This window comes from Xiphophorus hellerii, chromosome 3 (genome assembly GCF_003331165.1).
Source record: "Xiphophorus hellerii strain 12219 chromosome 3, Xiphophorus_hellerii-4.1, whole genome shotgun sequence".
Taxonomy (NCBI): Eukaryota; Metazoa; Chordata; class Actinopteri; order Cyprinodontiformes; family Poeciliidae; genus Xiphophorus; species Xiphophorus hellerii.
In genome coordinates, this window is record NC_045674.1 from 8,422,149 (window position 1) to 8,449,925 (window position 27,777).

Consider the following 27,777-nt stretch of genomic DNA (forward strand, 5'->3'; position numbering starts at 1 on the left):
TTGGAAGATGAAAAGGAGCAAAGCACAATTACCTGGCAACAGATACCACCTGTTTAAACAGTTCGTCTTTCCCATAGTTTGCTGTAATCACAAGTGTATACTTTATATGTATCTGCTTTTTCTTAAAAAAAACCCCAAAGTGATAAAATTACTAAGATAAAAAAAAAATATATATATATATATTGTAAAAATGAAATCACTGATATTTGAGAAAAAGCCACACTATTTTACAGCAAAGTTTAGAAAAAAAGCAAATATTATTCAATTGCTTTTACCTACAACAAAAAAAGCAACATATATTCCCAATGTTTGTGCTATTCTGCTCATTACAAAGTAACACAGGTATGAGAGGCTGTATGCCCAGTTAGTCCTGCAGTCAACAGGTTGTTCAGTTTTCCAAGTTTGCTGTCAAAAGATAAAGGTCCTAATGATACTTGCGGGTGGCACTACTCTAGCTTCAACACCACAACTGTAAATATGTTTTCTGCTAGACTTATTTCCAACACACTAACTTTGCCTTCTAAGCAAAGTGAAAAGTTTAGTGGCCTTTTGTCAAGCAGCCGATCAGCAGTGTGCAGACAGGGGAGGCTTAGTTCTGAGTAACATACAGCAGTAGAAAATTACTAATACCACTCCACCACTTTCTCTCCCATCTGATTAAAAGGAATTTAAACTATAAGAACAAAAGTGTTTGTGTCGTTGAAGCCGTACATTTTTAAACTCTTGGTTGGCCTTAATATGGGAAGACATCCAATGCCGATAAAAGATTATCTTTTGTCCAACTTGCAGAACAAATCAACCAGAAATATAGCTGCATAGTCAAAATTGTACTGTATTTTATTAACTGTAGCAAAAATATTTTAAGTACAAAATTAACAAGATATTTTGCATTCAGAATAGACTAGATCAACATAAGTAATACTTCAAAGTATTTAAAGTGAGGTTCTGTTAAAAGCTTAGCAGTAGTTATCTTACAAACAGCAGCTAGCTCTCTTGGTGTCTCCATTTTATTATAAATTCAGATTAGTCCAGAAAACTGATGTTAATGCCTAGTCAGATGATTTCTACCATCATAAAACTATTCTAATCTAAAAATGGTCATTGCCAATTGTGAAAACACTATTTCATGACAATTATTTTCAAAAACTATGATTTTAGGAAGATAGATGTTCTTACTAAATACCGTTTTAAAACAAACCTGTTAGATAGTAATCACCTTTGATTGTGGCCTCTCTTTGACCTAAATAAAGACACCAATGAAGGTATTAACTGAAAGCAAAGACAGAAGCTGCTTCTTCTCGTTTACCAGAACCCCATTTTGAAACCTTCTTAATGTCTCTGCTTGCTCGGGTCGATCTTCTCCAAATGAATCAGAGGTCTCAGCTGCTCAGCAAAGCTCCGCATGTCCTCCGATACGGTGTCCTGGCCGGCTGGTGCCAAAACACTCAGTTCAACCAAATGTGAAAGCGACATTCGCTCTGTGTTCTCAGTGTTCCCGGGCACCAGCACACGGGAAACGTTGCACACCACAACCTTCATAGCTCCCTTTCGGAATATGTGTCCGCTGGTCACAAACTCGTGGTCCATGCGGAAGCCCATCTCATTGAGGAAATCCGGAAGGCTGTGAGAGGCGGCCACGTCGACGCAGTTACGCACCAGAGCGTGGCGGCTCTTGTCTCCTACTTCAGGTTGGCCCAGATAGCGGAGGTGCCACGGAGCTGTGGGGTGGGAGAGAGAGCGGCGAGCGCGCAGAATGAAAGGGTTTCCCTGCTGGCCTTTCAAAAGGTACACCAGTTCGTGGTCTGTAAACGTCTCCGGCTCCATGTTGTCACACAAACCACGCAGACGATGCAACAGGCTTTCCAGAGCCGCGTCTAACACGCTGCCTGAAATTAAAAGTCAAAAAGATGAATAAAACATAGACAACATATTTTCATGCAAAAACAGACAATGGAATCTGCTAAAAATCAAACAGTAGCTTGATAGCTACAAGACCTTAAAACTACACAACTTCTAATATCTTAGCACTTCCTTTTAAAAACACGCAGACATACACACACATTAAAAATATTGTTCGATACATATTGTACACCAGCACAGTTTGAGATCTGAGAAACCTTTATTTCTTTGCAGGGTTCATACACATTTCTTATTTCAAAGTTTAACATTTCTTCAGACTAAAATGTTTACATTTTTTCTGCTGTTGTAGTTGCAAATCAGACATTCGAGTATAAAATATTAAGACTGAACTGTAAAAAAGTTCATTAATTCAAATCATGAAACACTATAGTGTTGACTCTGAAACTGGTACAATGCCATTTCACAACTTTTTTGGAAATAATTCAAATTCTTAAAATTTTTACATTAAGAACTTTTTACCTTTATTTAGTTTGTAAAATCTCTCATCCTAACAGTTGCAGAACCATAAGTCCAGTTTCAAACCATGAATCAAGAAAGTCAAGAGACTAAAACCGATTTGAAATCAAAACAATCAATACGTTTTTCCAAGCGACATGACAAATGAATTCAATTTGAATTTTTGAAAGCGGGCTATTGATTCAAGATTATTTCTTCATGTGTAAAGTAATACAAGAGGATTCATTGATAACACTTGCATTTAAATGTTTGTTCCTGTTCGTGGCTGTATCAAACACATCCTACCTTGTAGCAGATACTCCATCATGTTGATTGTGCCACTGGTGATGGGCATAACAGTAACAGGAGGAGCCTCCATCTCGTTTCAGGATTCTAGGAGCTTAAAGGAGAAAAACGTAGTCAATACATTAAATAGTATTAAAGTAACATCGAAGACACTGATTTATTGTTTTCAGTGCAAAATGCAATCTTTTTGTAACATGTGTTTCCCAATTGTCAGAGCGTTACCAACTTCCATTTTAACTAGCAGATAAAGCTAGCTGTTATGCACACCGCTTATGAACAGCGTGTTTTGTACAATTTTACCTGAAAAATACAAGAAAGACAATGTGTCTCCCCGCCGAATGAGGACAACCGGGGAAATGTTCGTATATTTTGTATCTCCTTGCCTAACCTCAGTGTTAGCCCATTCAACACTAGGCTAGTAGCTTCCCAGTTAGCTCCGAGCTACTTCACTAATCGCGATTGAGGCGCAACGCAGTAACGCCAATAATTGTCTGAACATTTCACAAGATTGTAAAAAAAAGAAAAAAAAGTTGGCAATCAAAACAAAACTATTCGCTACAATTTAACTGAAACTGTCGCCACATCTGCACCTACTGCCTGAAAGAAAAACAGCTTTCCTTCTTCTTCTCAGTAAAGGCAAACATGCGTACTTCATCCAGGTTACTACTGCCCTCTAGAGGTTAGAGTGGGTGTAAAATCAAAATCAGACTCGGTTATTGGTTTTCCAAGCAAATATTTATTCCAATCTCTTTTTTCTTTCCTTTAGATTTCTTTTGCAGTGACATAAATCCATTGTTGCAATTTTGTCATGTAGCAAAGTGGCCTTTTAAAAATAAAACCAAAATATCAAAAGTCTTCTAAGTGTAGCAAAATGTTAATAATTTAAATTATACTTATTCTACAACAACAACAACAACAATAATAATAATAATAATAATAATAATAATAATACAAGGTAGCATAACTGGATGATGTAAAATTATAAAAACTTTGAGGATTGATATCTATGTGAGTAAAAAAGGGATACCTTTTATTGGAAATAAAATTTAGATAATTCTAGAAAATTGTTCAACCACTTATCTATATGATAACATTGAAACACAATTCAAATTTAGACTTCTATATTAACTGATACATAATTTTTGGTTGGAAAATGGCTCAGAATTATTTATGACTAACATAAGCCAAACAGAGCAGCTTATGTTTCCTTGATTCAAGATAATTGTAAAATCATAAATAGATTACATCATTTCTCTTCAGTAGTTCAAAAACTAGATGAAAAACTTCCTGTAGGTGTGTGGATGTTTTCAACGTGTCATGAAACACAAGTCACTGCCGTGGAATGTATTACAAAATCTATTGACAGTATGGAAATTATGATCACCAAAAGTTCCATTTAGTGTTGACTTCTATCAACACTAAATGGTATTTCCTCTACACTGTAATTCACTGTAAATACAGCTTTCAGGAACTGTGTGTTGACTTCTTGTTTTTGCTGGTGTCCTGATGATAACAGATGAATAAATTACTGTGGACTCCTCTTCCGCCTGCATGAAATAACAAGTTTCATAATGTGGTCAAGACAACAAAGATGGCATGTCAGTGCCATGCCTTTTTAAGCTTGTACAAAGTTCACTGGAAACCAGCATCTATCTGCATTTGTTCTCACCTCATGAGTGAAGCCACAACATGAAAGATGAAAAGGAAATGCTAAGGAGAAACAGAAACACAAAGAGATTTGGGGGGCGCATAAATTTCAAGACTGCAAACTGCCGGCTGTGCATAAAACACAGGAAGTGTTGTTTTTTTTAAAAAAGTAAATAGTTGCAGCCTTACCAGCCTGTACTCTTGATTTCAAACAGAAAGTTAATATTGCAAGTAAAATAAAAAATGTTAAGGCAGCTACAACTCCATAAATAATTGGCATCAACGATTCAGTCTTCTCAAAAACACCTGTAAAACAATATAAACAAAATTTTTAAAATCCTTAATATGAAGTCATTTTAACATATTTTTTTAAGGACAGAGATATACAGACATGATCATGTTTGCTAACGCTGCTGTAAAAATGCACAGAAAATCTCTAATTAAATTAATCTGTTATTGCAGCAGAATTATATCACTGAAACTTCTTGAAAAGTTCAACATTTGAGTTTAGTGTTTTGACAATTGAATCCATGTTAAGAAAAATATTTGTTTTCAACAATATCTCCAGCAAAAAAATTAATGAGAGCATTACTGTTCTTACTTCTAAACCATAACTCCGTGTAGGACAATGCTAAGTCTTGTCCAATAATGTTTCAGAATCTGTGCAGGATGTTTATGCACAGATTGTGCCACATGTTTTCAATAAGTATTCTGCTAAAAAGAACAAATAATGATCAATGTTCCACTAAGTTGTGGAGTACACAAGATTTTTAGTTAAAATGTTGCAGCAATTTAAAAAGTCAATTATGAACAAGAAACTGACCCAGGGCATCACAAATCTTCAGTTCTACTAAAAAGTGGACGGAAAATGTATTCCCCAAATATTTATTGATTGTTTTACCCCAGGCCTACATTAAAGCGACCGTTTCAGAAAAACTGGATGTCATTTCATCAAATCACACTTTCTTTGGAAGAGAATTGAGCAAACTCATCATGGTATTATAAGACAAAAAAATATGTTTACACCCATAAAACACCTGCTTGGTTTCAGTTGCAAGCAGTATCTGATGGTTATTATGAAGACTTTGTGACAAAAGATACCATATCTCCAGTACTCTAAAATTTGGGAGATATTTTTCACCTTCCTTTTAATCCTGCTCATCATACATGGAGGCAAAATAAAGATGAGTCCTTGTTCAGTTACGTACCCATAGCAAAACGAAATGTACGCCGTATGTGGTAAAGGACCCAACCCAGTCATGGGATAGGCAATACACACTGGAAGTAATTTAAGGACAAAGATAAACTTACAAATAACAGTGGGAGGAGACATCTGCCATAACCAGGGAGTATAAAAGCAAAGAAAATGCAGAAAGAAGGAGAATCCAACAATGAATTACTGAACAAAGGAGAATAAATATAGAGCAGAGTGATTACTAACGGAACAACCAAGTGAGTAGCAGGGAAAATACTGATAGAAATAGACAAATGAAAATACAGGGACAAAAATATAATATAACATGAGAAAATTCCATAACAATCAGGAATGAACACTGTAGTATAAGACACTAATCGTGAGCAACAAAAATCAAATTTCAATAAGTTCTTAACAGCAGATTATTTATTGGAATATTGCACTTTAAAAAGTAAAGTATAAACTTCACAAATGAGCGTTAGCTGTAGCTATTTTAATAAGACTTTTAGGATTGTTGACAGGTTATTTTGTTTCAAACAATTATTTCTTAACATTGTTTTTTTTTCTAGTTAAGTACATCTACTCAAATTAAAGATAGTATTTTCTAAGCATTTTTACTCGGACTATGTAGTACTTTTACAATAGGAGATGAATTTATTTAAAGCTTTTTTAAGTTTGGTACAATGATACCAACAAACGTATTTGAATCTGTAGAACAAAAATACCCACCCATTGTTGTGTTTAAAGCAGCTGACACTGTGTAGCTGTTTGTAGTTGGTATAGGCTGCCCATCCAAGATCTCAGTTGAATTACAGATTAAGGACCCGGATGGATCTATGTCCACTGATATTGTTTGATTGCTCATCAGAAGACTCACATTTTTTTTTAATCCCACATCGCATGTCACAGCACAAGAGAAAATAGAATGCTCTTTGCGGGAAACTGTCGGAAAGCAAACAAATAGTGTTAGACAAACATTTTTCATCTAATAAATCTAAAAGAAAGGAGAAAGTTTAGAACAAAACTTTGGAGAAATATCAAATGCTCACCTGTGACGACGCATAAATTGATTGTGAGCTGTTTCTGATTCGGACCACCACATCTATTCACCCAACAGGTGTATTTCCCAGCATTAGTATTTTTTACAGATCCAATATACAAGGTCTTGTTGGTAGTAACAGTAACCATTTCTGATCTTAGTTCTAATTCCCTTTGGGTTGCATTACTGGCTTCAAATGTCCATTTTAAGTTAGCAAATTCACCTGGGCATGAGCGGGTGAAACTGCTGCCGGAAAGAATGTAAAATGTCTCTTGCATTTCATCCATAATTTCTGAAATCAAAACAAACACAAACTCACAATGAAATTGTGCTTTAAGATGTAGAACTTTAGAACTGAATGAATGATACAGATTAATACTTTTATATTAATGACAGCAGCTCAAACCTTTCTGAATAGTGATGAAGCTGGATGGTTCCCTGCTACAGGTTTCTTGAGAGCAGTTTTCACACCAATAGTCGCCCTGATCTTTGTCAGTAAAATTATTTATAACCAGAGAACGATTTGCCATAACGTCTACTTTTGGACGACTGACATCATAGTGTTTTATTCCATTCTTATTCTGAAAGAATAGCTGGATTTCCTTACTGTGCTTGTCCTCCTTGTAAAACCATTTGAAAGAGCCCGAGTCAGCACTGTGACCCTGACAATGTATCAGAACTCGACATCTCAGCCAGGATCGACGCTGATGTGCTGCAGCTAAAGTATCCATTTTCAGTTAGTCATAAAAGCAAGAGGCAGGTTCAAAATGTTGCTTTTGAAATACATTGAGATGACAGTGATTTTATCAGCTACTTACCATTTCCTGGGAAAATGCTTGCGTTCCAGTAAGTCAGAAAAAATACACAAATGAACGCGTTTCGAGGTGATGAAGTCATGTCTTTGCATAAACGAAGGCAGAATGAAGCAAATCAAAGACTCCTTCTCCAGTCAAACCATCATCACAGCTCATCAAAACATAGTTCAGAGACTCTGTGCAGCATCACAAGGTTTTAGTTTGAGTGTCATAATTAAGCTGAGGCTGACACATAGGAAGTGGTCCAACAGCCACTGCATAGGAAATTTAACAAAGCTCTCGCCCACACGTTTTTGTCTATCGCTGCGCCTTATGTATTTCGCTTTCTGCATCTCCTCGGTGTCGAGATATTGCATGTGCATCACAAACAAGTTTGATTTCTCATACAGAGGTGTCAGTTCTCTATAATTCTGTGCATATGTTACTAGAATTTTTTTTATTTTTTAGAAAAATACTAATTGACCTTGTGAAAGCCAGCTTTAATCTAAATTGAAGCTTAAACATCTAAAGTTATTATAGTTTGATTGTCAGAAATGTTTTTCAGGTTAATTCGCAAACTCTAATTTTTAGAGGTATTTTCTGACAGTGAACCAACAGTGGAAACATTGTTTCACAGCTTAGCATGAGCACCATGAAACAGACGTGAGTCACACAAGCTGAGTACATCCAGGAGCGGGTTAAAGTGTTTCTCATCTGTCTTATGAAATTTTCCCCAAATATAAATTGAAATTTTTCTAGCAGAAAATTCAATTGTGCGTCTGCAGCACAAGGTAAAAATTACAAAGTATATTTACAAAATAAAAAAAAAATGAAATAAAAGCAAATTAAATAAATTAAGATGAGCCTATATGTAAAAGGAAGTTCTAGGTCAAAAGGAAGTTCTAGGTCAAGAGGTCTAATACTAGGTCAAATACACTGAACACACTGAACTGAAAGCAGTAGTGTCTCTATCTCCAAACTTCGTACCCTAAGTAGATTTAGATTTAAAATGATTTTCATTCAACCAAGAAATAAGTTTCAGATAGGAAATATACAGGAATTCAAAGATAAAATAATTTTAAGGGAATGTTTACTTCTATTTCTTTTATTTACATATTATTAATAATGGCACCTAGAAACTTTTTTATTCCCTTATTTAGTAATAGATGGAAAAGTCCATATTGACACTACAGCAAGTTTTCACTTCCACGTTATAATGATGATTCTTCCTCATACAACAAACAAAGATTTGTTCTTTGTTGTAAAGCAAAATGTGAGAAAAACCAAGAGGTAAGAAGACTGTTGCAAGGCACTGTGTAGATTGTGTGGAAAGTTAGCTTGCTGAGTGGATAGAGAGTACATCATGTACTGATTGAAATCTGCCAGAGACATTATAAATGTCAAAACATCCTTTATATTTGTCATGGAAGATGTACATTTCATTCTTTTAGGTAGAACAGTGATGAAATCAGGAATGTTGCTCAAAACCCCAGTGATAACAACAAAAGGGTTTAGTCTGACACACTGATAAAGTAAAGAATTTGCCAATTACTCAATGATTAAGCAATATGTGCAATCAATACAGTACAAAAACAAACACAATATAGCAAATAATAGTTTGACACCAATCACTTGTAACCTGGCTTTGCTTTGACACACAATTTCCTTCATTATAATTTATTGTGGGTTTTTTTTCTAAATGTAAAAGTATCTGTAGCTGATGAAAACCAGAATCAAAAGAACTATTCTTCCCAGGATGCATCTCTGTGTGGAGGTCCACAAAGGCAAGAGTCCTGAATGAATGGACTTTCCTTCATAATCCTCTCAAGGCTGAGATTATGTTGCTTGTGCATGTACTCTATGACATGTTTCCTTCCACTAAACTTTCCACTATTGCGCAGCATTCTGTGAACAGTCAGCTTTTTTTAATAATGAGAATTTGTGGTTTACTCTTCTTGTTGCCTGCTTAACAAATGTCAAATCGTGTTACTAACAAGCCATAATAACATTTCTTTATTAAACATAAAATTTTTGTTAGCAATATTGAATTGTCTGAGAAAATTAATTGTGGGTTTTTACTAACCTTAAGCCAATTTCATCAGTGTTACAAACAGGTTAAATATGTCACTGTAATCATTACAAATTCATAGATTGTTCTTCATGTTTTATTTATAAAAAATATAATCAATTTTACTGCGATGTACCGGTTTGTTACCTAGGAAGTAAAAAGTATGTTTTTAGATGTAGGACGCGCCAAAAACATTTTTATTTCGCATTTAAATCATTTCAACATTTTGTTGACCAAAATTAAATCAAAAAGGGATTAGCTTTCAACCAATTGACATGATGGCATAAAACATGCTGCTTAATTGAACACTTGCAATAATCAGAAACATTTTAAGTGTTGATGGCCCAAATCCCTTTAAATATTCGTCAGCAAGTGCAGGCTCGGGTGCAGACCCCGCCTCGACATGTCCAATCTCCGCCTTCCTCAGTCAATCACACAACCACAAAGCCCGGCTGCCTGTCGCTGCACACACAGAGGGAGCGTCATTTCTCCGCTTGCACAACACGGACGTCGTCAGAATGCAGTTGACAGAAGCTCTCTTGAAATACCAGCTGGCCTGGCCTCATATGCACTACTTTTTAGCTGTGCTGTGCCTCGTTGCCGCCGTGTACAAATTAACCTTCATCCTCCTCAAACGGAAGTCTGTTCTGAAGAGCTTTGACGCCTTTCCAGGACCCCCGCCACACTTGTTGTTTGGAAATGTTCTGGAGGTAACGAGTTTTAGTGGCATCCAGCAATGCAGCTGCAGCCTTAAGGAAGCTATAATACAGTCTCAACGTCAAGGCTTTTATTGTGTGTAATCAAGTTTAAAATTCTTAATTGAAGTTTTGTTTAAAGTTTTACACAATCTTTGAAGTTTATTCTAATTTCTATATAAACCACCACTAATAATAATAATCACAATGACATTGCTGAGAGAGAGAGGCATAAAGTTTATATTAAGCATTCAGCCTTTTGTTAAATAACTGGAATTAATACAAGTATAATACAAATATCAGTAATAATACCACTCCTAATACTGCTACTACTACTAGTTATAGTCATAGTAAAAATAATAATACAACGAAGAAAGAAAAAAGCTATTAATGTTTAATTTACTAAATTAATGTAACAAAATAACGGATATAAGCAATAAAATATTCAACTTAGAATATATATATATGTGTTGTGTTATATAAATAAAATAAAAAATGGGTAAAATCAAGTGGGAAATAAAAACAGCTGGGAATAACTTTTTCTTTGTTGTGCCCCCATAATGGAAAATTATCCTCAACTTGTGAAAACATTAAGAGGATGAAATTCTAAAAATTTAAGATCAATGTGACTGCAATTATAATTTGCAATCAACTAGGTTTTACAATGGCCTATACTGGAAACAAACAAATATCTGTAATGCATTAATATGACAAGTTGTTATAATCTGGAGAATTTGGAACATGTTAGAATTTGATAACTATGGTGGATACCATTCAATCATCTATGGTTTTTTGAAGTTGTAAATTGAAATGAAGTAATATATATATTAAAGCTTTTTAATTATATGTTCGGTTATTTGGACATATATTTGTTGATTAATGCAAATTAGAACCTGAGTGTGTAAATATCTCAGCTTGTGCAGTGTACCAGTGTATGCATGTGTGTGTATTTTCATATGTCTTGTATTGTTGTTGCTTCTTTAGTTTAAACAAGATGGGACCGACTTGTTCAAGTTGTTAAAGTGGGCGGAGAGCTATCCCTATGCTTTCCCTATATGGTTCGGCCCATCTATTTGTATTCTCAATATTCACCACCCAGATTATATCAAAACTATACTAGCATCAACAGGTGGGAACATATTTTTCTTTCACTTTAACTCTTTGTTACAGTATCATAACCATAATGTAAGCATCAATTTAACTTGCCTTTCATTTACTTTTTTTTAATAATAGAGCCAAAGGATAAATTTGCATATGAATTCATCGAGTCTTGGATTGGTAAGACGACTTTGCTTTCTCCTACTTGCTTGTTTTGTCTTAATGAAGGGTTAACTTTTAACATTTTACTGACTCGCTCTCATTGTGTCTCTTTTTCTCTAGGAAACGGTTTGTTGGTGTCAGAAGGCCAGAAGTGGTTTCGCCACCGGAGGCTCCTGACTCCAGGTTTCCATTATGATGTTTTAAAACCATACGTGAAACTGATGTCAGACTCTGCCAAAACAATGCTGGTATGTAATTTATTAATTAATAATAATTAGACATGTTGCTAACAAGGCAATGCATTGTCCTAATCCTATCCCATTTCAAGAGTGAAATAATTGTGAAACCACTCTTTCCGGAAGTCATTCTGATTCCTAATGTGGTCAGCTTGCAGGTTTTGCTTTTTAAGCATAGGCTTATTTGTTGGTCAGCACACTCTCTGGCCGTGGTTATGTTAAACTCGCTTTAATGTGAACAGTTTGTCCCAGCATCTTTCACATTATGACAGGCCTACAATATGGTGGTTCTCAATATTTTTCAACCAGTCCTTCAACTGCGAGATAGGTTGGATCAGATGGTTAAAATTTGGACACCTTGTGTGTTGTAATGACTCAAATATTGTGAATTCACATCAACACTGGTTTTGAGTAAGAATAAGGATAGGACAAACTTCTTTAGTCAACCTGAACCCTAAGATAAGATAAGATCTACGCCTAAATCCAGCTCAGTGCAAAGGTGCCCCCCCAAAAAACATATAAATCAGAACTAGATTAGCAACACATGTTGAGAGAATTTTGCCAGAATCTTTGTTAAGGCTACAAAAATTGTGGTTTCTCTGCAACCTGCATAGAACAAATTATCTAAATATCAGTGTGGGTGTATTTTTGAGTATGTATGCGGGTTAGGGAAAGTCCCTAATAGTTTAAAACCAATAAAACTTTTCTACTTTAAAAAGTCTTGAAGTTGTGTGGCATTCTTTTTCCAACTCTTGAAAAGAACCAATAGATAAATTTGTTTATGCTGCTGCCGAGTATAACCTCTGACTGAACCTGAACTGAGGTTAATGCTTGTTAATGCTTGTATCCCATTTTTTCCATTTTTTGCTTGCATGTTACATTTGTTTCCTTATATTTTTAAGGACAAATGGGAACGCTATGCCAACTCTAAAGAGACCTTGGAATTGTTTGAGCATGTCAGCCTGATGACACTGGATAGCATCCTGAAGTGTGCCTTTAGCTGCAACAGCAACTGTCAGACAGAGGGGTGAGTAACCTTAACAAAAATCACCATTTCAGCTTCTGCGTCCATCCAAAACAAGTTCAGATGCTTTATTAACAAGCAGAAGGAAGATATCACCTTTTATGTTTCCCTGCTTTTTTCTGTCAGGGGAACAAATGCCTACATCAAAGCAGTGTATGAGCTCACCAATCTTATTAACTTACGGGTGAGGATGTTTCCATACCACAGCAATCTCATTTTCCACCTCAGCCCACATGGTTTCAGATACAGGAAAGCATACAAGGTGGCTCACAGTCATACAGGTAAGCCCTGAACTCAGCGACATCTTTATTTAATATAATCTGTCCACTTAAAGAGTAAACGTTTGTTTTCTTTTCAAGATGAGGTCATCAAAAGGAGGAAAGAAGCACTAAAGGAAGAGACGGAACTGGGCCGCATACAGGCCAAAAGATACTTGGATTTTCTGGACATTCTTCTCTTTGCACGAGTATGAGACATCAATTCAAAACTACTGATTTAAAAGCAAAAGTGTGGCTTTTGTTTATTTGTTCAGTGAGAGCTGACTAAAAGCACCACCAGAGGTTTAGCTAAAATCATATTTAAAAAGCGATTAAAGCAAAAACACTATCAAACACCATAATTGCAAATAATTGTAAAGCAAGTACCTCATGCATCAAATTAGGGCATATAGGGAAAACTGGTGAAGATGCATAAATAACCCAAAACAAATTCATCTTTTGGTATTAGATTAGAAAACGTCATTAGAAAACACAACATTTATTCATGGGAGGAAAAAGCAACACATTCAGAAAAATGTTTTTTAATGAAATCATCAGTTGCACAATTATTGGTACCCAAAATGAACCAGTTTTAAATAAACGTCTCATGCATTTTTTGTTTTCACTTTTTAAAAGTTAATATGACTTTCTAGGTACCTAAATACATTGTGATAAGACTTTTACTAATACAACAATGTTAATGTTTAACGGACTCATAATAAAAGTGAAGAGCAAAATGGCATTTAGAGTTTTATAGAGAACCTTGCCCAACCTGTCTGTTGGGCAAAGATGTGTAATACTATTAAAAGAATGAAGACATTTTTCATACTTCTGAAATCTGACACTTAAAAATGAAACAACAAAAATCTAATTAATGATTGGTGAAGGATATGTGATGCTGTGGGCCTGTCTCTCTTCCAAAGTCCTGTTAGAGTATATAACATCAAATACTCTTTGAATATGCCTACCAAATCTAAATACCACAGAAAACCTGTTGGTTGAACTTAAGAGAAGAAAAATATGCGAGGACAGGACGATCAAAAGATATGTTGTAAATAAAAATGGCTTAACATTTAATTTTTTAAAAGTAGAATTTATGCCAGTGCAGTAAAAAGATGAATTTACATTAAAGCTTTTTAAATGCTATTACAAGGCTGCCAATCAATGTGGCCAGCACTGAAAAATAAAATTGAAATTGAAAAAGGAATTACATAAACCTGATAACAGATTAGAGATGAGGCAACACAAGGTCATAGCGTTAATGCAGCCAGAAGTGACTCAGCAAGTAAACATGCTCTGCATACTAATGTTCTCTGTTAAGGCAGTTTTTCACCATTTTGTTTCTCTATGCCAAAAAGCTGAGGGGAAAAACTAGAGAGAGCTAAGAATGTTTCCTTTTGCAACATTTATAGTCTCTTTTAACAACTCTGAGCAGCTGATAAGGATTTCTTTAAGAACAACAAGGTTGCCGTCCTCTATCTGAAGCAAAGTGGTAGAATGGAGATACGAGGGCAATGACAGATTAAAGAACATTTACCACAGAATCGTAAAATAAAACAAATAGCAACAGTGTGGTTAACCTACAGATGTGAACATCACTATTTTAAAAGCTGCTTTGAGTAACAGCTATCGGAAATAATTGAGACTAAGTGTTTAATGCTTGCCAATGTGTTTTGAATGTCTTTTTGTTGTTTGTTTTATCAGAAAAATTTTAAATGTGTGGCGCATCCAAACAATCTGCACATCCCTGTAAAAATGCTTGGGCTAATGACCTGCGACGTAGCCTTTACGGTCTGCAATTGTTTTTATTTTTAATTCGTTCTTCAGGATGAAAACCAGCAGGGCCTGTCGGATGAAGACCTGCAAGCAGAAGTGGACACGTTTATGTTCGAGGGCCACGACACCACAGCCAGTGGCATCTCGTTCATCCTCTACTGCTTGGCCTGCCACCCAGAGCACCAGAAGCTCTGCAGGGATGAAATTTGTGAAGCTTTACAAGGCAAAGACACCATGGAGTGGTGGGCAAACTTTGAGAAAATGATGCTTGTATAAGAAAGTTGGCCCTCAGCTGTGCTAGATTAATAGTTAAATCTAAACTATGCACACCTTTACCGCCTCTCTGTGAATAACATTAAGTCTCTTGTCCCATATTAAGGGAGGATCTTAATAAAATTCCATACACCACAATGTGCATCAAAGAATCCCTTCGTCTTTACCCTCCTGTGCCAGGAATATCCAGGCAGATCACTAAACCTATCACCTTCTTCGATGGAAGAACATTGCCAGCAGGTCAGTGACATTAGTGTCTTGTTTAAAAAAAAACACTGAGGTTGATGGGCACCGCATGTAAACTTTACAAGAGAAAATAAAATATTAACTTTCTAAGCCGTGGAACTGGTTTTATGTGGAACTTGTTACAAAACAAGTCTAACATAAAAATCTCCACACATTAACAAGTGAAGCTGTGGTTGCAAAAAAATATTTGTTTCCTATGTGCACTGTGTAGTATATTCCCTGTCACTGTGTTACTTAGTCACATAAAAACGTCATTATAAGCATTATTTTATGCAGACTGCTATAAAGCACTTTCTATACAAACCGAGTTTATCCCTACAGCATGTTCAGAAACGTATTGACACAAGCAGTTTTACAGCGATGACCCAATGTTAACTTCAAGGCAGGTTTGAAGAAGAGGTGTATACATATTTCACTTTTGCATTTTGTTCACTGTCCTAACTAAAATACAGCTTTATTTTTTAAAGGCTCTCACATTGGAGTAAGTATGTTTGCAACTCACAGAAACCCAACAGTCTGGGAAAACCCACATGTAAGTCATGCAAAGTTTATTATAACCATAATGGCATTGGAAAATGTAATTTTTAAATGGATCCAAACTATAGAAACAGCATTAATACAGGATAGATCAGGCTGTCCAGAAGTTATTATTCTGATCTTTTTTTCTTCTGAGGAGTGTACTAAAAGAATTTAGAAAAGAAAATATAGAAAATATATTACAGGTTCTGCAACTCTAAGTTTTTAATCCACCAGAAAAAGAAGAAATTATTATACGATCCACATTTATGCATCAAATCATAAATTCCCAACCTACATCTGATTTTTTTAAATACTAAAAAAAATGTATACAATTACGGTACTTGATGTATTTACTGACCAAACCGGGTAGAAGTTACTAGTTTGATGCATTAAATGAATAGAAAAAAAGGGGATTTATCAGCATTTGAGCAACAAGTCAGTATGTGCACATTTCAGCAAATTCAGCCATAGATAAGAAAGCAAAATACATGGCAGGGTTGGTGATTTTATTTGGCCTTGTTTTGTTGCCCAAGAACAGAATCCTTCATATAACAATATTTTATAGAGACGTATGAAGTAATTCAGCTGAAGTGAGGAAACAATTCCCCCACATCAGTGAGAAAAACTGACAAAGCCATAAGAAATATCCAATTACTAACACTTTTGGCTTTTTTTTATGTAATGAACTATGTTTGAATTTGTTGTGTGTTTTATTCACCTAGGATTTGATTTAAATAAACTTAGATCAGATTGGGGGTTTTTTTCTACATGCATTTTCTTTGATATGCCTGTAAGAAAACCTGACGTTTTCTCTCCTCCTGTGCTGCCATAGGTCTTTGACCCGCTGCGTTTCCTCCCAGAAAATGTCTCTAAGAGGTCACCTCATGCATTTGTGCCTTTCTCAGCTGGACCAAGGTTTGGAAAAACTCGACACTGTGACTGTTTGGCTTATCTCAGTTTATAGCCACTTTGTCTTTAACCTTATATCAATCTGCAGCTTGTGAATGTGTAACGTAGCACCCACACCTAGTTTTACATGCATAATAAAGGTCCTGTTATGTGGGGCTAGGGTAAAGCAGAGGAAAGGTAAAGTGAGTGCATGGCTGCTTTGCTACAACTTGTTTTTGATCATTTATCTTCTGCTTAACCCTTTAATGTCCTTCTTAATGTTGTCTTCCCTTAGAAACTGCATCGGCCAGACTTTTGCAATGAATGAGTTGAAGGTGGTGACGGCCTTGACACTAAAGCGGTACGAGCTGATAGAGGACCCCAACATTAAGCCCAAGATGATTCCCAGACTGGTTCTCCGCTCACTTAATGGCATCCACATCAAGATCAAACCAGTGGAACCAGAAATGTGATGGAGAAAAAGATTCTGTTGGATTCAATCAAGGAGAAACAAATTGCTTAGAAAGTGAATTAGATTTTTTTTAAAAATCATGAAGTGCAATTTGAGTAAATTTTTACACTAATGTCTCGTGACGAGGAAATTTGTTGTGTTTTAAACCGTTTTTCTAGGAATATTTGAAATGTTTATCTTAAAATGGGTTTGTTATACATTTGGAGATAAGCTTAATCTTGAAGCAAAACTATAAGCATTGCATTATACATTGTTGTAACACATTGCACTTTGTTGTAATACTGAAGAATGTGACTAAAACAGTGAGATTGAATGGTTTTTTTTTACATTAACAGTTCATTTCTGCAGCTAGGAATATGTTGTATTTCTGTTGTTGGGGTAAATTAAAACAGAACAAGAAAATAAGTACCGTACACACATTTATTTGTAGTGGAGACTTCATGAGTTCAGACTGATGGTTAAAACAGTAAACATTTAAGGAAAGAATAGGGTGTAATGTTTTTAAACTATAAGCACTAAGTGTACCTTAGTGCAGGCTGGTTAAATAACCTAAAAGGTTTTAACTAAAATTGTGTAGCAGAGTAAAAATAGTTACTTTGTATGTATTTATGAGCCATGTCACCTAATCTCAAAATGATTTTCTGCGTTACATTTCTCCATTTAAATTAGGTCAATAGTGAATGTTTAACTCCATGAGAGTCTGAAGAGTAAAACGCAGTCTGAATTTGAGTTCACTGGAAATGACCTCAAGATATGCTATTACAAAGGAATTACAACACTGAAAAGCACAACTCTAAAAATAAGGCAATTTTTTTTATCACACCTTTGAACTGGGTATTACAGGACGCAACTCAAGATTGCATGCTGAGACATATAACCCCAACATTTTGACAAGGGTGTGTATACTTTTGAGATGCACTGTGTTTCTGCATTCAACTTCTTTTCTGATAGAAAAAGAACAAAAATGACATCCTAACAGTTGTGTTGCCCATTTGCAGGCTCCAAACTCAAAATGAATGAATGATTGAGATGTAAAAAATACATTTAAGTTTGTGTTGACTGCACCAGGATAAGAGAGCAAATGATAAAATATACAAGTTTTAGTGTTACTGTGTCCCACTGGTCTCCACAGAATCTACGTTCACAATTACTGGACCTTATTTTCTAAATAGGGTCCTGTACTAAATACCTACAGTAGTTTAGCGGAGGCATCAAACCAACAGAAAGCTTTTTTTCACAGGAAGTGCCTCATAAAAGTATTTACACATCTATGACCTCGCATTTTGACACTTTACAACCACAAACCTATTTGTATTTTAGTAGGAGTTTAGGTGCCAAACCAACACCAGTTTCAGATAGCAGCACTTCCGGTGTGACCTGCCATTGGACCTGCCACTTTAACTGACACTGCTACAATTTGAGCTAGCTGTCTCTCATCAACACAGAGTAGCTGATAATTGTGCAATAATACTAGAAGGGTGCATGGCTTTCAAAATGGTTTAAAAACAAAAACTTTAAAAAATGGCACACATTTAAATAAATCTTTACTGAGTCATTATTCTCCAACCTAAATGTTTCAATTTCATTATTAATCTTATAGATTCTCTGTCGGTTTTGCACATAGAATAATGTTTTTGGCCACTCTTCAAGTGCTCAGTCTCAGTCAGATTGAATGGAGAGAATCTGTGACAATCAAATTTCAAGGGTGCTCATGGATTCTCAACTGGACTTTGACTGGACCATCAAACACAAGACTCTTTATTTCTTAACCATTCCTTTGTAGCTCTTGCTATATATTTGCTCTGTCAGAAAGTGAACCTTATGGATTATACTGGATGATCTGCAGTGAATTTTCAGCCAAAGTTACCGAGAATAATGACATCCATAATTTGCAGGTTTCCATTATTCATTCAATAATTACAAAACTATTCACATTTATCATTCCTTTTTATGTTTTATAAAATCCTTAAAAACAAATATTTGTGGTAATGTGAGATGATCAGTTAAAGGTTTTAATACTTCTGCAAGGTACTGTATAAATGGAACACATTGCAAGTTGTCAATGCACAAACTGTTTACAGAAGAAACAGACAAGCTAATGTGTCAAAAAAGTATTTTTTGTTTTTATTTACATATTACAAAATCCACACAACCAATCAAATGTAGAGTCACTGGTGTAGTTTTTTTTAATAAAACAACTTATTTTTCTTTTGCACCAGAAAATCCACAAAAACAGTCAGTATTTTTGTAATTTAGAGGGAATCTCCAATTTGACCAGATGATATGAAATTCAACAATTATAAACCAACCAGATGTCAAAGCTGCCAGACTTTTTTTTTTTTAAATACAAAAAAATACTGGAAAGCATAACTACAGTGTTTCTGATGCAATTTTTGTCTGAGGCATTTGTATGTGAATCATTTTATTACATAGATTCATACAATTCTTCAAATTTGAACACTCAATAAAACCATATTCAAAATTAAGCCTTAAGGAAAGGCTGAGCCTAATGTTTAGTTTTCTAATCCGCAGACATATCTTGAGCTGGGTAGGAAAGGCAGCATTTTACAGATAATAATGCTAAGTATGCATTACAACAATTTGAATAACATTTTAGTAGTCTTTTATGTTGTAGTTAATTGTTATTGTGATATTGTGCTTTTCTCCAATCTGCTATGCTTGTACCCTTTAAATAGTAATCCAAAAAAGCATAAAAAATATTTTTTTTACAGTATGTTTGTTCGAGGAATATGAGAAAGTACTTCGCACTTATTGTAACAGAAAAAAAACAGGATGTTAGTATAACAGAGCACTGATTTAAGATGCAAATGAAAACTAAAGTTTTCAGCTTCTAACAGAAACCGGTCTGTTTGCTTAAGTCACCACCAAGTGGCCTAAGGGGGGAAATGCAACACAGCACAACTGACAGCTTCCTAAACAGACAGAAAACATTTTTTCGTAAAATGTCTGATCTCATTCTATCAACTTGCTTTAAAAATAAAATAGAGCTGTGTTTTGACAAAATTTTGCTTACATTTGAAGTCTTGGGGCTATCTTGACTTCTCACAGTAAGATACGAATAAAACCACTTTTTTGCAACTCTTTAATAGTTTTATCAATATTCTGAAAGAGTGAAAAAATGTTGGGACATGTATAAAATACAAGTTTACATCAACTCAAAGTCATTCAGCACATAACTCCATCATTATATCCATATAGTCTATCACTCTGTAGTTCATTTAACTGCCAGGTATTTTGTTGTAAAAAAAAACAAAAACTAAATACTTTTGCTGTCGATGTAGTTTGTGGAGGATGCGTTGTGTATTTTGCACTCGTATAATATAACAAATAAAAACAGAGGCGAAGAGCTCCACCTCTGACAGGTCACAGTCCCTGATGGTCCTGCTGGGAACCTGAGAGTCAGCAGTGTTATAAAACTGGTTAGATGAGAAGTGAAGGGGTGGGTTTCTTCCCCGGCCAAGCTTCTTTGGCATACTTCTTTTTTCGTGGCTCGTTGACGGTCTCTGGTAGGTAGGGGGCTGTCACTGGTGTGGGGTTGAGTGTGATCGGGGGCTGAGGAGCCTCTGGGGCCAGATCTACCTCAGGCGCCGGGTTGGGGAAGGGCAGAGGCAGCCCGCCCTGCATAGTAGCACCTCCTGGAGCTCCTGTTGGCTTGTTCTCGTGGCTGGTTGGGGGCAAGTCCCCGTACAGACCTCCACCCAAGTTGTAGCCGTGAATGCGCTTGGAAGCCAGGTCATCAAAACCCAGAGTATTTTGGCTGTCAGATCTCCGCTTCTGCAGAGGAATGAAAAAACAAAAGCTTCACAAGCCATAGAGAAGACTAGCAGTGTATTAGCCAAACTAAGTCGTTTTGTAGCAAAATCTTTTAGCTGAGAGAATCATTTTAAATACAGTCAAGAATTACCTTCATGGGGATGACAGCTGTCTGCACCATATTTCTAAAGCGCCCAACTGAGGGGTCTATATCTTCTGTAGGAATGAAAAAAAAAAAAAAACATTGTTACACTTCAGTGTACAGACAAAAAAAACTTATTTGGGTAATTAATGAGCAGGCTGACAGTGATTAAATAGAAATGTAACATAAAAAGTTGATTTTCTTATATTGACTCAAAATCCAGCTCTCTGATGGGGAGTCTGCTAAAATCAGTTCATAGATAATAAATATTTTATTCTCCAAGCTTAAATTTAGGGGACAAAGAATCTTCAAATAAAGTTTTTACTCTTGCATTTGTTGATTTTCAGTCTCATGTGATCACACTATGACAGACTACACAGAACCCAGAGAAATTTTGATTAAAGTATCTTTAACAAAGTAGTTCAATTAATTATTTTCCTGTTGAATCAAGAAAAACAAAAAAGTTTAACTATTCTCACAAACATCAGTCCCAAAACATTAAACTTACCTGGATTAATAATGGAATCTTCTTCACTGAAAGTAACTCTGGAGTTCTTGCGTTTCCTCTTTGGCCTCTGGATTTCCAGGTTGCCTTCCTCGATTGTCATGATGGAGATGCGTTTGTTGTGAGCTGTGTTAAACTCTGTCAGGTTCTAGAAATTACAAAAAAAGTTAAGTGATTATTATCAATCAATCAAATTTTATTTGTATAGCACATTTCAGCAGCAAGGCATTTCAAAGTGCTTTACATCATATCAAACACAGAAACACAATGCAACATTGAATCAACAATCAAAACACAACATTAAGTCAAGTCCATCAATAAATTTGTAATTGATTACATTTCAAATACAATCCTAAACAGGTGGGTTTTTAGTCTAGATTTAAAGGAAGTCAGTGTTTCAGCTGTTTTACAGTTTTCTGGAAGTTTGTTCCAAATTTGTGGTGCATAGATGCTTATTATGTCAAGACCAGTTTTTTTAAATTATACTCCACTGGACTGGATATTACCACAAAACATGAATAACTTCAAAGTGACATACTTAGTAAATGGAAAGATTTACAAAAAAAATCATCATAGCTAAAACCTACAATAATAATAATGTTTAATAATATAGTAATAACGTACCTCCAGCTCTGTCTCTTCCTCTGGAAGTCCAAGCAGTCCTTTGAGCTCATCTTCATCCCCCAACTTGCTGTCTCCTGTGCCAGCGGTGCCTTGGGTTTGGGGTTTCTCTCTAATGGTGTAAGTCCGTGTCGACGCCCCAAAAGATATGGTAGAGTCTATGGGAACCTGCTGAGGCTTGTGGGGCTCAAGGCGAATGTGGCCAAGAAAGGTACCGTGTGCTGAAGTAAAAATGTCTAATGTTAGGAAACCTTGAAAGCTGATGAAAAATATTTTAATGGCATTATATTACACAGAAACATGCGTTGAAGTTTATATTGATGTCTCATAAGGCACTGTTCTAACTTCAGTCCATTTACAAGTCTAAAACAATGTTAACCAAGAGATGCACTGATGCACCAGCTGCAAAAAGCTAAAATAACCAGATCTTTTTCTGATCAGTGAATGCACCATGCTAGCGTAAAGGCCAGTTTCCGTTAGAAAATTGGTTCCTAAACTTTGCAGCTACTGACTCACTAAATAAAAATGTAAGACCCAAACTCTTGGTTGCATCAACTAAGTACCAGGCAAAGGCTGTGAATCCCTTTGTTCATGTGATATCTTACTTTTTTTTTTTTTGTCTTACAGATTTACTAAAATCTCAAAGCTTTGTATCACAATGTCATTTTTGAGAATTGTGTGGAGAGATTAGAGGAAATTTTTTTTATCCAGTTTCAGTTAATGTGGATAAAGTGAAACATGGTGAATACTCTTCAAATGCACTGTACATATCCTACAGAGATTAGACACTTATCTTAGAAAAGAAAATCACACTAATCACTGATATAGCAAAGAAAACATGAGGAATGTATAATAATTTTTCCTGCATGTATAGATACTTGTAAAATCCAGTTTAACTGCTGAGTTACATAAGACACTCAGATATTTCCTACACACAGTGTTTGACTCCTGTGTGTTTGGTTCTGATAAATAATTAATGATCATTCACAACAGAGAGGCTATAGTTACACTGAACACATGAATGATTTAATGATCCAATATACGACTCTAAATCAGAGGGGTTTCTTTGTCTCAAATGTAGGCCTGTCACGATAGCAAATTTTGCTGAGCGATTAATTGTCTCAAAAATTATTGCGATAAACGATAATATTGTTTGAAGACCTTTTTACACTGAAAATGATGTAATAATGCATGCTATTTCCTGCCAAAGATAGATACAGTTTATTTTCAAAAGAACACTAAACACTTGAACTGATAAACAAAATAAACAAAACAACCAAAAACAAAAGTAAAATGGATTCTCAGTCTCCATTAACAAAAAACTCACTTGGAAAAAAAAAACTAAACAACATAAAGTAAAAGTGGAAATAAATACTGCATTCAACCAAAAGAGTGCAGATTATGAAGTCTGTATATTATGTTGCCCTTCAGTAATAATTAGATTTAAATAGAGAAAATGGGCACATCGACTACCTGATGCAATAGTTCACACTACACGGTTTTTTTATCCTATTTTTCCCCTTTACAACAATCTTAAAACGTTGGTCTTTCTAAGATTGTGTTGTGTGTTACCGTAGATCCTCGTTGCCGCTCCGATCTAAATCAGAGGTTTTTCCCCGACTGGGATCTTAACGCAGCCTGTTGAATGTGACAGGTAGCCAATCAGAAAGCGCGGATTCTCCTCCGTGTTTTCTGAGGGGAAATTACGTCCCAAACAGCTGACATGGCGCAACCCGAAGTCCAGCGGACATTGGAGATGATATGTGGAAACAACATTAATGTTTATTCAATATGCAAAGAATATAGAAATGACAAGGGGAGGAGTTGGAGCGAAATTGCTACCGCAGTTGATAAACCCGGTAACTTTTCAGCTGTTCTTTGTTAACGTGACGTAAATAGGTTCTAATGATTTTCATTCAGTCAGGACTTTACGCTGACACTAGCCACATGCATTGCAGATAGATTGTAGTAAAGCATTAATTAATACCTGGTTTTAAAATTAGTTCACTGGACTTGTAGCCATTATTTTGTGCCCATTGTTGGACACCACACGGCAGGAACGAACCCGATCGAACCGTCATACCTAGGATTTCTGTCGGCTAATGTGTGGTCTGTCAGGTTTTGAAAATGGGCCGACAATCGGCCGACAGTTCTAAGATCGTATAGTGCGCACTGGGCTTTACACTAAGGAAATGAGGAAGGGAGGAGTCAGTGGAGAGCACCGGAGTTGAGCTTTTTTTCATTCAGTCTCATTAGCTGAAAGAGAAAAAGGTCGGAAGAGACGATAGTGCCGATAATTAAAATGACGTCGATAGCTTTAATTTATCGTACGATTAATCGATTTATCGTTTATCGCGACAGGCCTACTCAAATGTAAGATAGACACAACTGTTATACATTTTGAATGAGTATTTCAAAATCTTATAATATGGTGCATGTTATAGACAATTTCAGTTGTCTATAACATGCACTATAACATCTAAACATGTAAAAGAGATATGCTGTAATTCTTTTTAATTGGATTGCATTTGTCCAAAATACTGGGTTGTTTTTAGGAAATCGGTTTTGTTATTTTTATTTTTTTAATGCATTCATTTTTATTTCAGGGTTAGGATGGTTACATTTTGAATTCACCCACACATTAGACATAGTTATTTCTAAGTTCTTGAGAAATTTGAGTCCATTAAAATGAGCATCAGCAAATAAACGCATTTCTAAGAAAACCATGAAGATTATAAAAGGCACAATGTTTGGGCTACAAAATGTTATATCTAAACATATCTAAATACATTAAAGGCTTTAAATATAATGTGAAATCAGCAAAATTTCCTGTTAAGAACCACAAAAATACAATAAAAATGTAAGATTGCTAAAATAGTTCTATTAATATACCATATTTCTTGCCCACATTGACTTTGGGGCAATTGTGGTCTTTCTGCACAATTAATACCCACATATTTTCTAGTCCAAATGAAAATTGGTTAAAAAAAAAAGTGTGATTGTAAAAGATCTCTTACTGCTGTTTAGGTCTATGAGGAAGACCCTTTTTAGGTGTTTGTGGTAGACTAACGCCGCATGAACCCGAGAGCAAGACTGATGGTCGATGGTGAAGTCGCACCAGTCGGGATTCCTTCCAAACAGGTAAAACTTCTTTTCATCTATGATCAGTTTCTATAAAGAGAGAAGGTCTTTGTGAATAACACACTGAAAGCACATCTAAATCAGGTCATCCTGATGCATCTGTGCCTCTGAGTTATAACTCTTCAGTGTTGCTTCCACTAAAGGGCTTAAATCTCATGGCTGATGTTGCTCTCGCACCTTTTGAAGCCGAGCAGCCACAGAGGAACCCCACATCTGGGACGCAACAGACTGTCAGACTCGTATCTGGTGCACATTTCTAACATTAAAACGACCACTGCATTGTTAACCTACATCTGTAGAGCTTCACTTACCTCTATCAATTTGTCCCCCTTCATCACGTCCAGATGAAGCCCTGTGGGTGGTTTGCCTGCCCTGCAAGCAAAAGGTTAGAAACTCCTGTGATGATTTACTTAGTATGAACACTGCAGAAATCATATTTACCAAATCAAAGATAAAAATTAATCAAGAAAAATAATCACAATTTTAACTACAACATTTTTAATTTGGTAAACAGGATTCAGCAAATGAAAGACACGATGCATTGATCTTTCTGGCTAATTCATTGCCAACATTGACGGGTTAGCCTGCTAGCTTTATTTAATGTTAGCAAAAGATATGATTTCATCTCTAATAAAAGTCTCGCATACACTTTAAAGTTCGTTGTTTTGTTGGTTTGCAACTAGTAATGATCTACAAACATCGTGCTACTACTTTGGCGTGTGCATTTGGCTCACCATGATGGACAATCAAAAGGAGGAGGACCGTCTTTGCTTGTTTTACTCGCCATCTTGCTTCAGCGCATTAAAGCCGAGGTGCATCTTGGGAGAACAGTGGTCTGTGTCTCTGGGAGTTGTAGTTTTATCATATTATCCGTAACCGAAGCTTCTAAACTACAACTTTTGAATAGAATAGAATATAATAGAATATATTAATCCTTTATTATACACAGTGAGAAAATGCAGGTGTTACAACGGAAACTTGGCATGAATATTTGCACAATACAAAAAATATAAAAATAATAAGAGACTGTAAAGGCAGGATACGTTTGAAAAATAATACATTGTAGTTATTAAAAATAGATTACTTTAATAACTATTAACATACTCCGAAATGTGCAGCTTATTACCTTAATTGCAACTTTATGCTTTATCCAAGTGTAACAAAGTCAAATCATGTCAAGTTTATAGACTATAGCACATTTCAGCAACGATGCAGTTCAAAGTGCTTTACATGATAAAACATCACAATGCAGATTAGTGCAGCATAATTAAACTATGTAATTTCAAGGTTAGAACATATCAAAGAACATAATTAAAGGTTATTGTATACATGCAATCTGTTGATATTTGTATTCTTTAAGAAAAAAAGTTAAACATCTAAAAATGTGAAAAACAGTAGAAGCAGGGCAATGTTTTTTTTTTTATTTCACATTATACTTCACAGACTTTAAATGTGTTTTTTTCCTAGGAAATGAACCTACTCAAAAAAGTAGAATTGATAAGGAAGAGGAAAATGAAAGTTCTGCATCTCTGGTTCCATGCTTTGTAGAACCAAATTTTACTGCAATTACAGGTGCATATCTTCTGCAATAACTCTTAAAAGTTTGCACATCTGAAGATAGATACATTTTCTGTTCTTCACAACTCAAGAGTGTCCAGATTGCATGTAGGGCATCTCAAAAAATTGGTTTTCAAGTCTTCTCCAAGATTTTGAATCTTTGGGCTGAAATTTGAGTGGGTAGTATGCTTTGATCTACATGCAACATGATATAAATATGCTAAATTGTTTCTCAGTGAGCAAACACAGGTGTTAGGAGATTCACATCTCCTATATTTTACTGATGATCTGATTCATGCCCCATTCCCCAATCATGTATTTTAAAAATTTTGTTAATATAAACACTTTTTACATCAGACAAAAAGTAAAACAGAAATAATTTCCCACTAAACAAATATAACAAAGGGAATAAGTGTCACAGAAAATCAGAGCATTAGATACCTCCTTTCTTGATTGAACTCAGTACTAGATCACAACTTGACCTTTTTTCTTTTCATAACATATTACTGATCTGAACTACAATCAAAGTTATCAATAAAAAAAAAAAGTATATATTCTAAAAAGAAGCACTAGAGGTCTCCAACTCCTCATTCCAAACGTCTCAGCATGAAAGTGGCACTGTAAAAAAAGATATTGTGACATTGGTTTGAAAGCCTGAGCACCACATGTTTCTCAGAGTATTATATTTGCTGCAAGGACGTAGCACCTTTTGTTTGATGGTGTAGGGGGAGGGGGATCAAACCAACAGATCAGGCTGTTGTTTGAGGTTTTTTCTGCCTCATTTCAAAACTGTGGGTTTACGTTCTAGGCCTTTCAGAGAAACAGGAGAATGCTTTCTGTGTTGTAGTGTCTCTTTGCAGCATAGGGAAGTGAGGCTGCTTACTTTTCCTTGCATTTGTCAGTCTGCCTTAATTTGCCAGCATAAGGATGTGTCATATGGCCTTATTATTTTTGGAAAATGCTGATGCTTGATTGATTTAAATTGAT

At 35.5% G+C, this 27,777-nt stretch overlaps 4 protein-coding genes and 1 non-coding gene across 8 annotated transcripts; 1 reads left to right on the plus strand and 4 right to left on the minus strand.

The window, feature by feature from the left end:
- Positions 1–814: 814 nt before the first annotated feature.
- On the minus strand, positions 815–25,216 carry med18 (mediator of RNA polymerase II transcription, subunit 18 homolog (yeast)). 3 transcript variants are annotated; one of them, XM_032558538.1, is made up of 3 exons: positions 25,110–25,216; positions 2,662–2,755; positions 815–1,886 (listed from the first exon to the last, which is right to left on the minus strand). In XM_032558538.1, exons 2-3 carry the CDS (start codon positions 2,732–2,734, stop codon positions 1,330–1,332), a joined length of 630 nt encoding a protein of 209 aa, XP_032414429.1. In that variant the 5' UTR covers positions 2,735–2,755; positions 25,110–25,216; the 3' UTR covers positions 815–1,329. The 3 variants fall into 3 exon arrangements, with proteins under 3 accessions (XP_032414429.1, XP_032414428.1, XP_032414427.1); XM_032558537.1 differs by lacking the exon at positions 25,110–25,216 and adding an exon at positions 3,256–3,330; XM_032558536.1 differs by lacking the exon at positions 25,110–25,216 and adding an exon at positions 2,962–3,274.
- On the minus strand, positions 3,378–8,170 carry LOC116717282 (uncharacterized). 2 transcript variants are annotated; one of them, XM_032558533.1, is made up of 7 exons: positions 7,361–8,170; positions 6,949–7,260; positions 6,553–6,834; positions 6,233–6,445; positions 4,498–4,614; positions 4,331–4,371; positions 3,378–4,208 (listed from the first exon to the last, which is right to left on the minus strand). In XM_032558533.1, the coding sequence occupies exons 1-7, from the start codon at positions 7,437–7,439 to the stop codon at positions 4,080–4,082; spliced, it is 1,173 nt and encodes a 390-aa protein (XP_032414424.1). In that variant the 5' UTR covers positions 7,440–8,170; the 3' UTR covers positions 3,378–4,079. The 2 variants fall into 2 exon arrangements, with proteins under 2 accessions (XP_032414424.1, XP_032414425.1); XM_032558534.1 differs by lacking the exon at positions 4,498–4,614 and having other exon boundaries at positions 7,361–8,169.
- cyp4t8 (cytochrome P450, family 4, subfamily T, polypeptide 8) lies at positions 9,836–17,455 on the plus strand. The gene is made up of 12 exons (XM_032558532.1): positions 9,836–10,114; positions 11,084–11,228; positions 11,333–11,377; positions 11,480–11,607; positions 12,498–12,622; positions 12,746–12,900; positions 12,979–13,085; positions 14,704–14,894; positions 15,032–15,165; positions 15,639–15,703; positions 16,523–16,605; positions 16,874–17,455. Exons 1-12 carry the CDS (start codon positions 9,923–9,925, stop codon positions 17,049–17,051), a joined length of 1,548 nt encoding a protein of 515 aa, XP_032414423.1. The 5' UTR covers positions 9,836–9,922; the 3' UTR covers positions 17,052–17,455.
- On the minus strand, positions 19,150–26,056 carry ppp1r8b (protein phosphatase 1, regulatory subunit 8b). Its single transcript, XM_032558535.1, has 7 exons — positions 25,968–26,056; positions 25,545–25,605; positions 25,110–25,263; positions 22,096–22,313; positions 21,475–21,619; positions 20,976–21,040; positions 19,150–20,845 (listed from the first exon to the last, which is right to left on the minus strand). Exons 1-7 carry the CDS (start codon positions 26,018–26,020, stop codon positions 20,492–20,494), a joined length of 1,050 nt encoding a protein of 349 aa, XP_032414426.1. The 5' UTR covers positions 26,021–26,056; the 3' UTR covers positions 19,150–20,491.
- LOC116717969 (small Cajal body-specific RNA 1) lies at positions 25,331–25,485 on the minus strand. The gene has a single exon (XR_004338858.1).
- Positions 26,057–27,777: the final 1,721 nt, after the last annotated feature.

Bases quoted from the DNA above. Each gene is read 5' to 3' on its own strand.
- LOC116717282 (XM_032558533.1), bottom strand. From the start codon at position 7,439: ATGACTTCATCACCTCGAAACGCGTTCATTTGTGTATTTTTTCTGACT. The intron at 6,835-6,948 runs GTTTGAGCTGCT...TTTTGATTTCAG, and splicing joins CTTCATCACTATTCAGAAAG to AAATTATGGATGAAATGCAA. The intron at 4,209-4,330 runs GTGAGAACAAAT...TATTTCATGCAG, and splicing joins GTTGTGGCTTCACTCATGAG to GCGGAAGAGGAGTCCACAGT.
- med18 (XM_032558538.1), bottom strand. From the start codon at position 2,734: ATGGAGGCTCCTCCTGTTACTGTTATGCCCATCACCAGTGGCACAATC. The intron at 1,887-2,661 runs GTAGGATGTGTT...TTTTAATTTCAG, and splicing joins GATGGAGTATCTGCTACAAG to GCAGCGTGTTAGACGCGGCT.
- ppp1r8b (XM_032558535.1), bottom strand. From the start codon at position 26,020: ATGGCGAGTAAAACAAGCAAAGACGGTCCTCCTCCTTTTGATTGTCCA. The intron at 21,041-21,474 runs GTAAGTTTAATG...TCATTCCTACAG, and splicing joins AGATTCCATTATTAATCCAG to AAGATATAGACCCCTCAGTT. The intron at 20,846-20,975 runs GTAATTCTTGAC...ATTCCTCTGCAG, and splicing joins CAGCTGTCATCCCCATGAAG to AAGCGGAGATCTGACAGCCA.
- cyp4t8 (XM_032558532.1), top strand. From the start codon at position 9,923: ATGCAGTTGACAGAAGCTCTCTTGAAATACCAGCTGGCCTGGCCTCAT. The intron at 11,378-11,479 runs GTAAGACGACTT...CTTTTTCTCTAG, and splicing joins ATTCATCGAGTCTTGGATTG to GAAACGGTTTGTTGGTGTCA. The intron at 13,086-14,703 runs GTATGAGACATC...TTCGTTCTTCAG, and splicing joins ACATTCTTCTCTTTGCACGA to GATGAAAACCAGCAGGGCCT.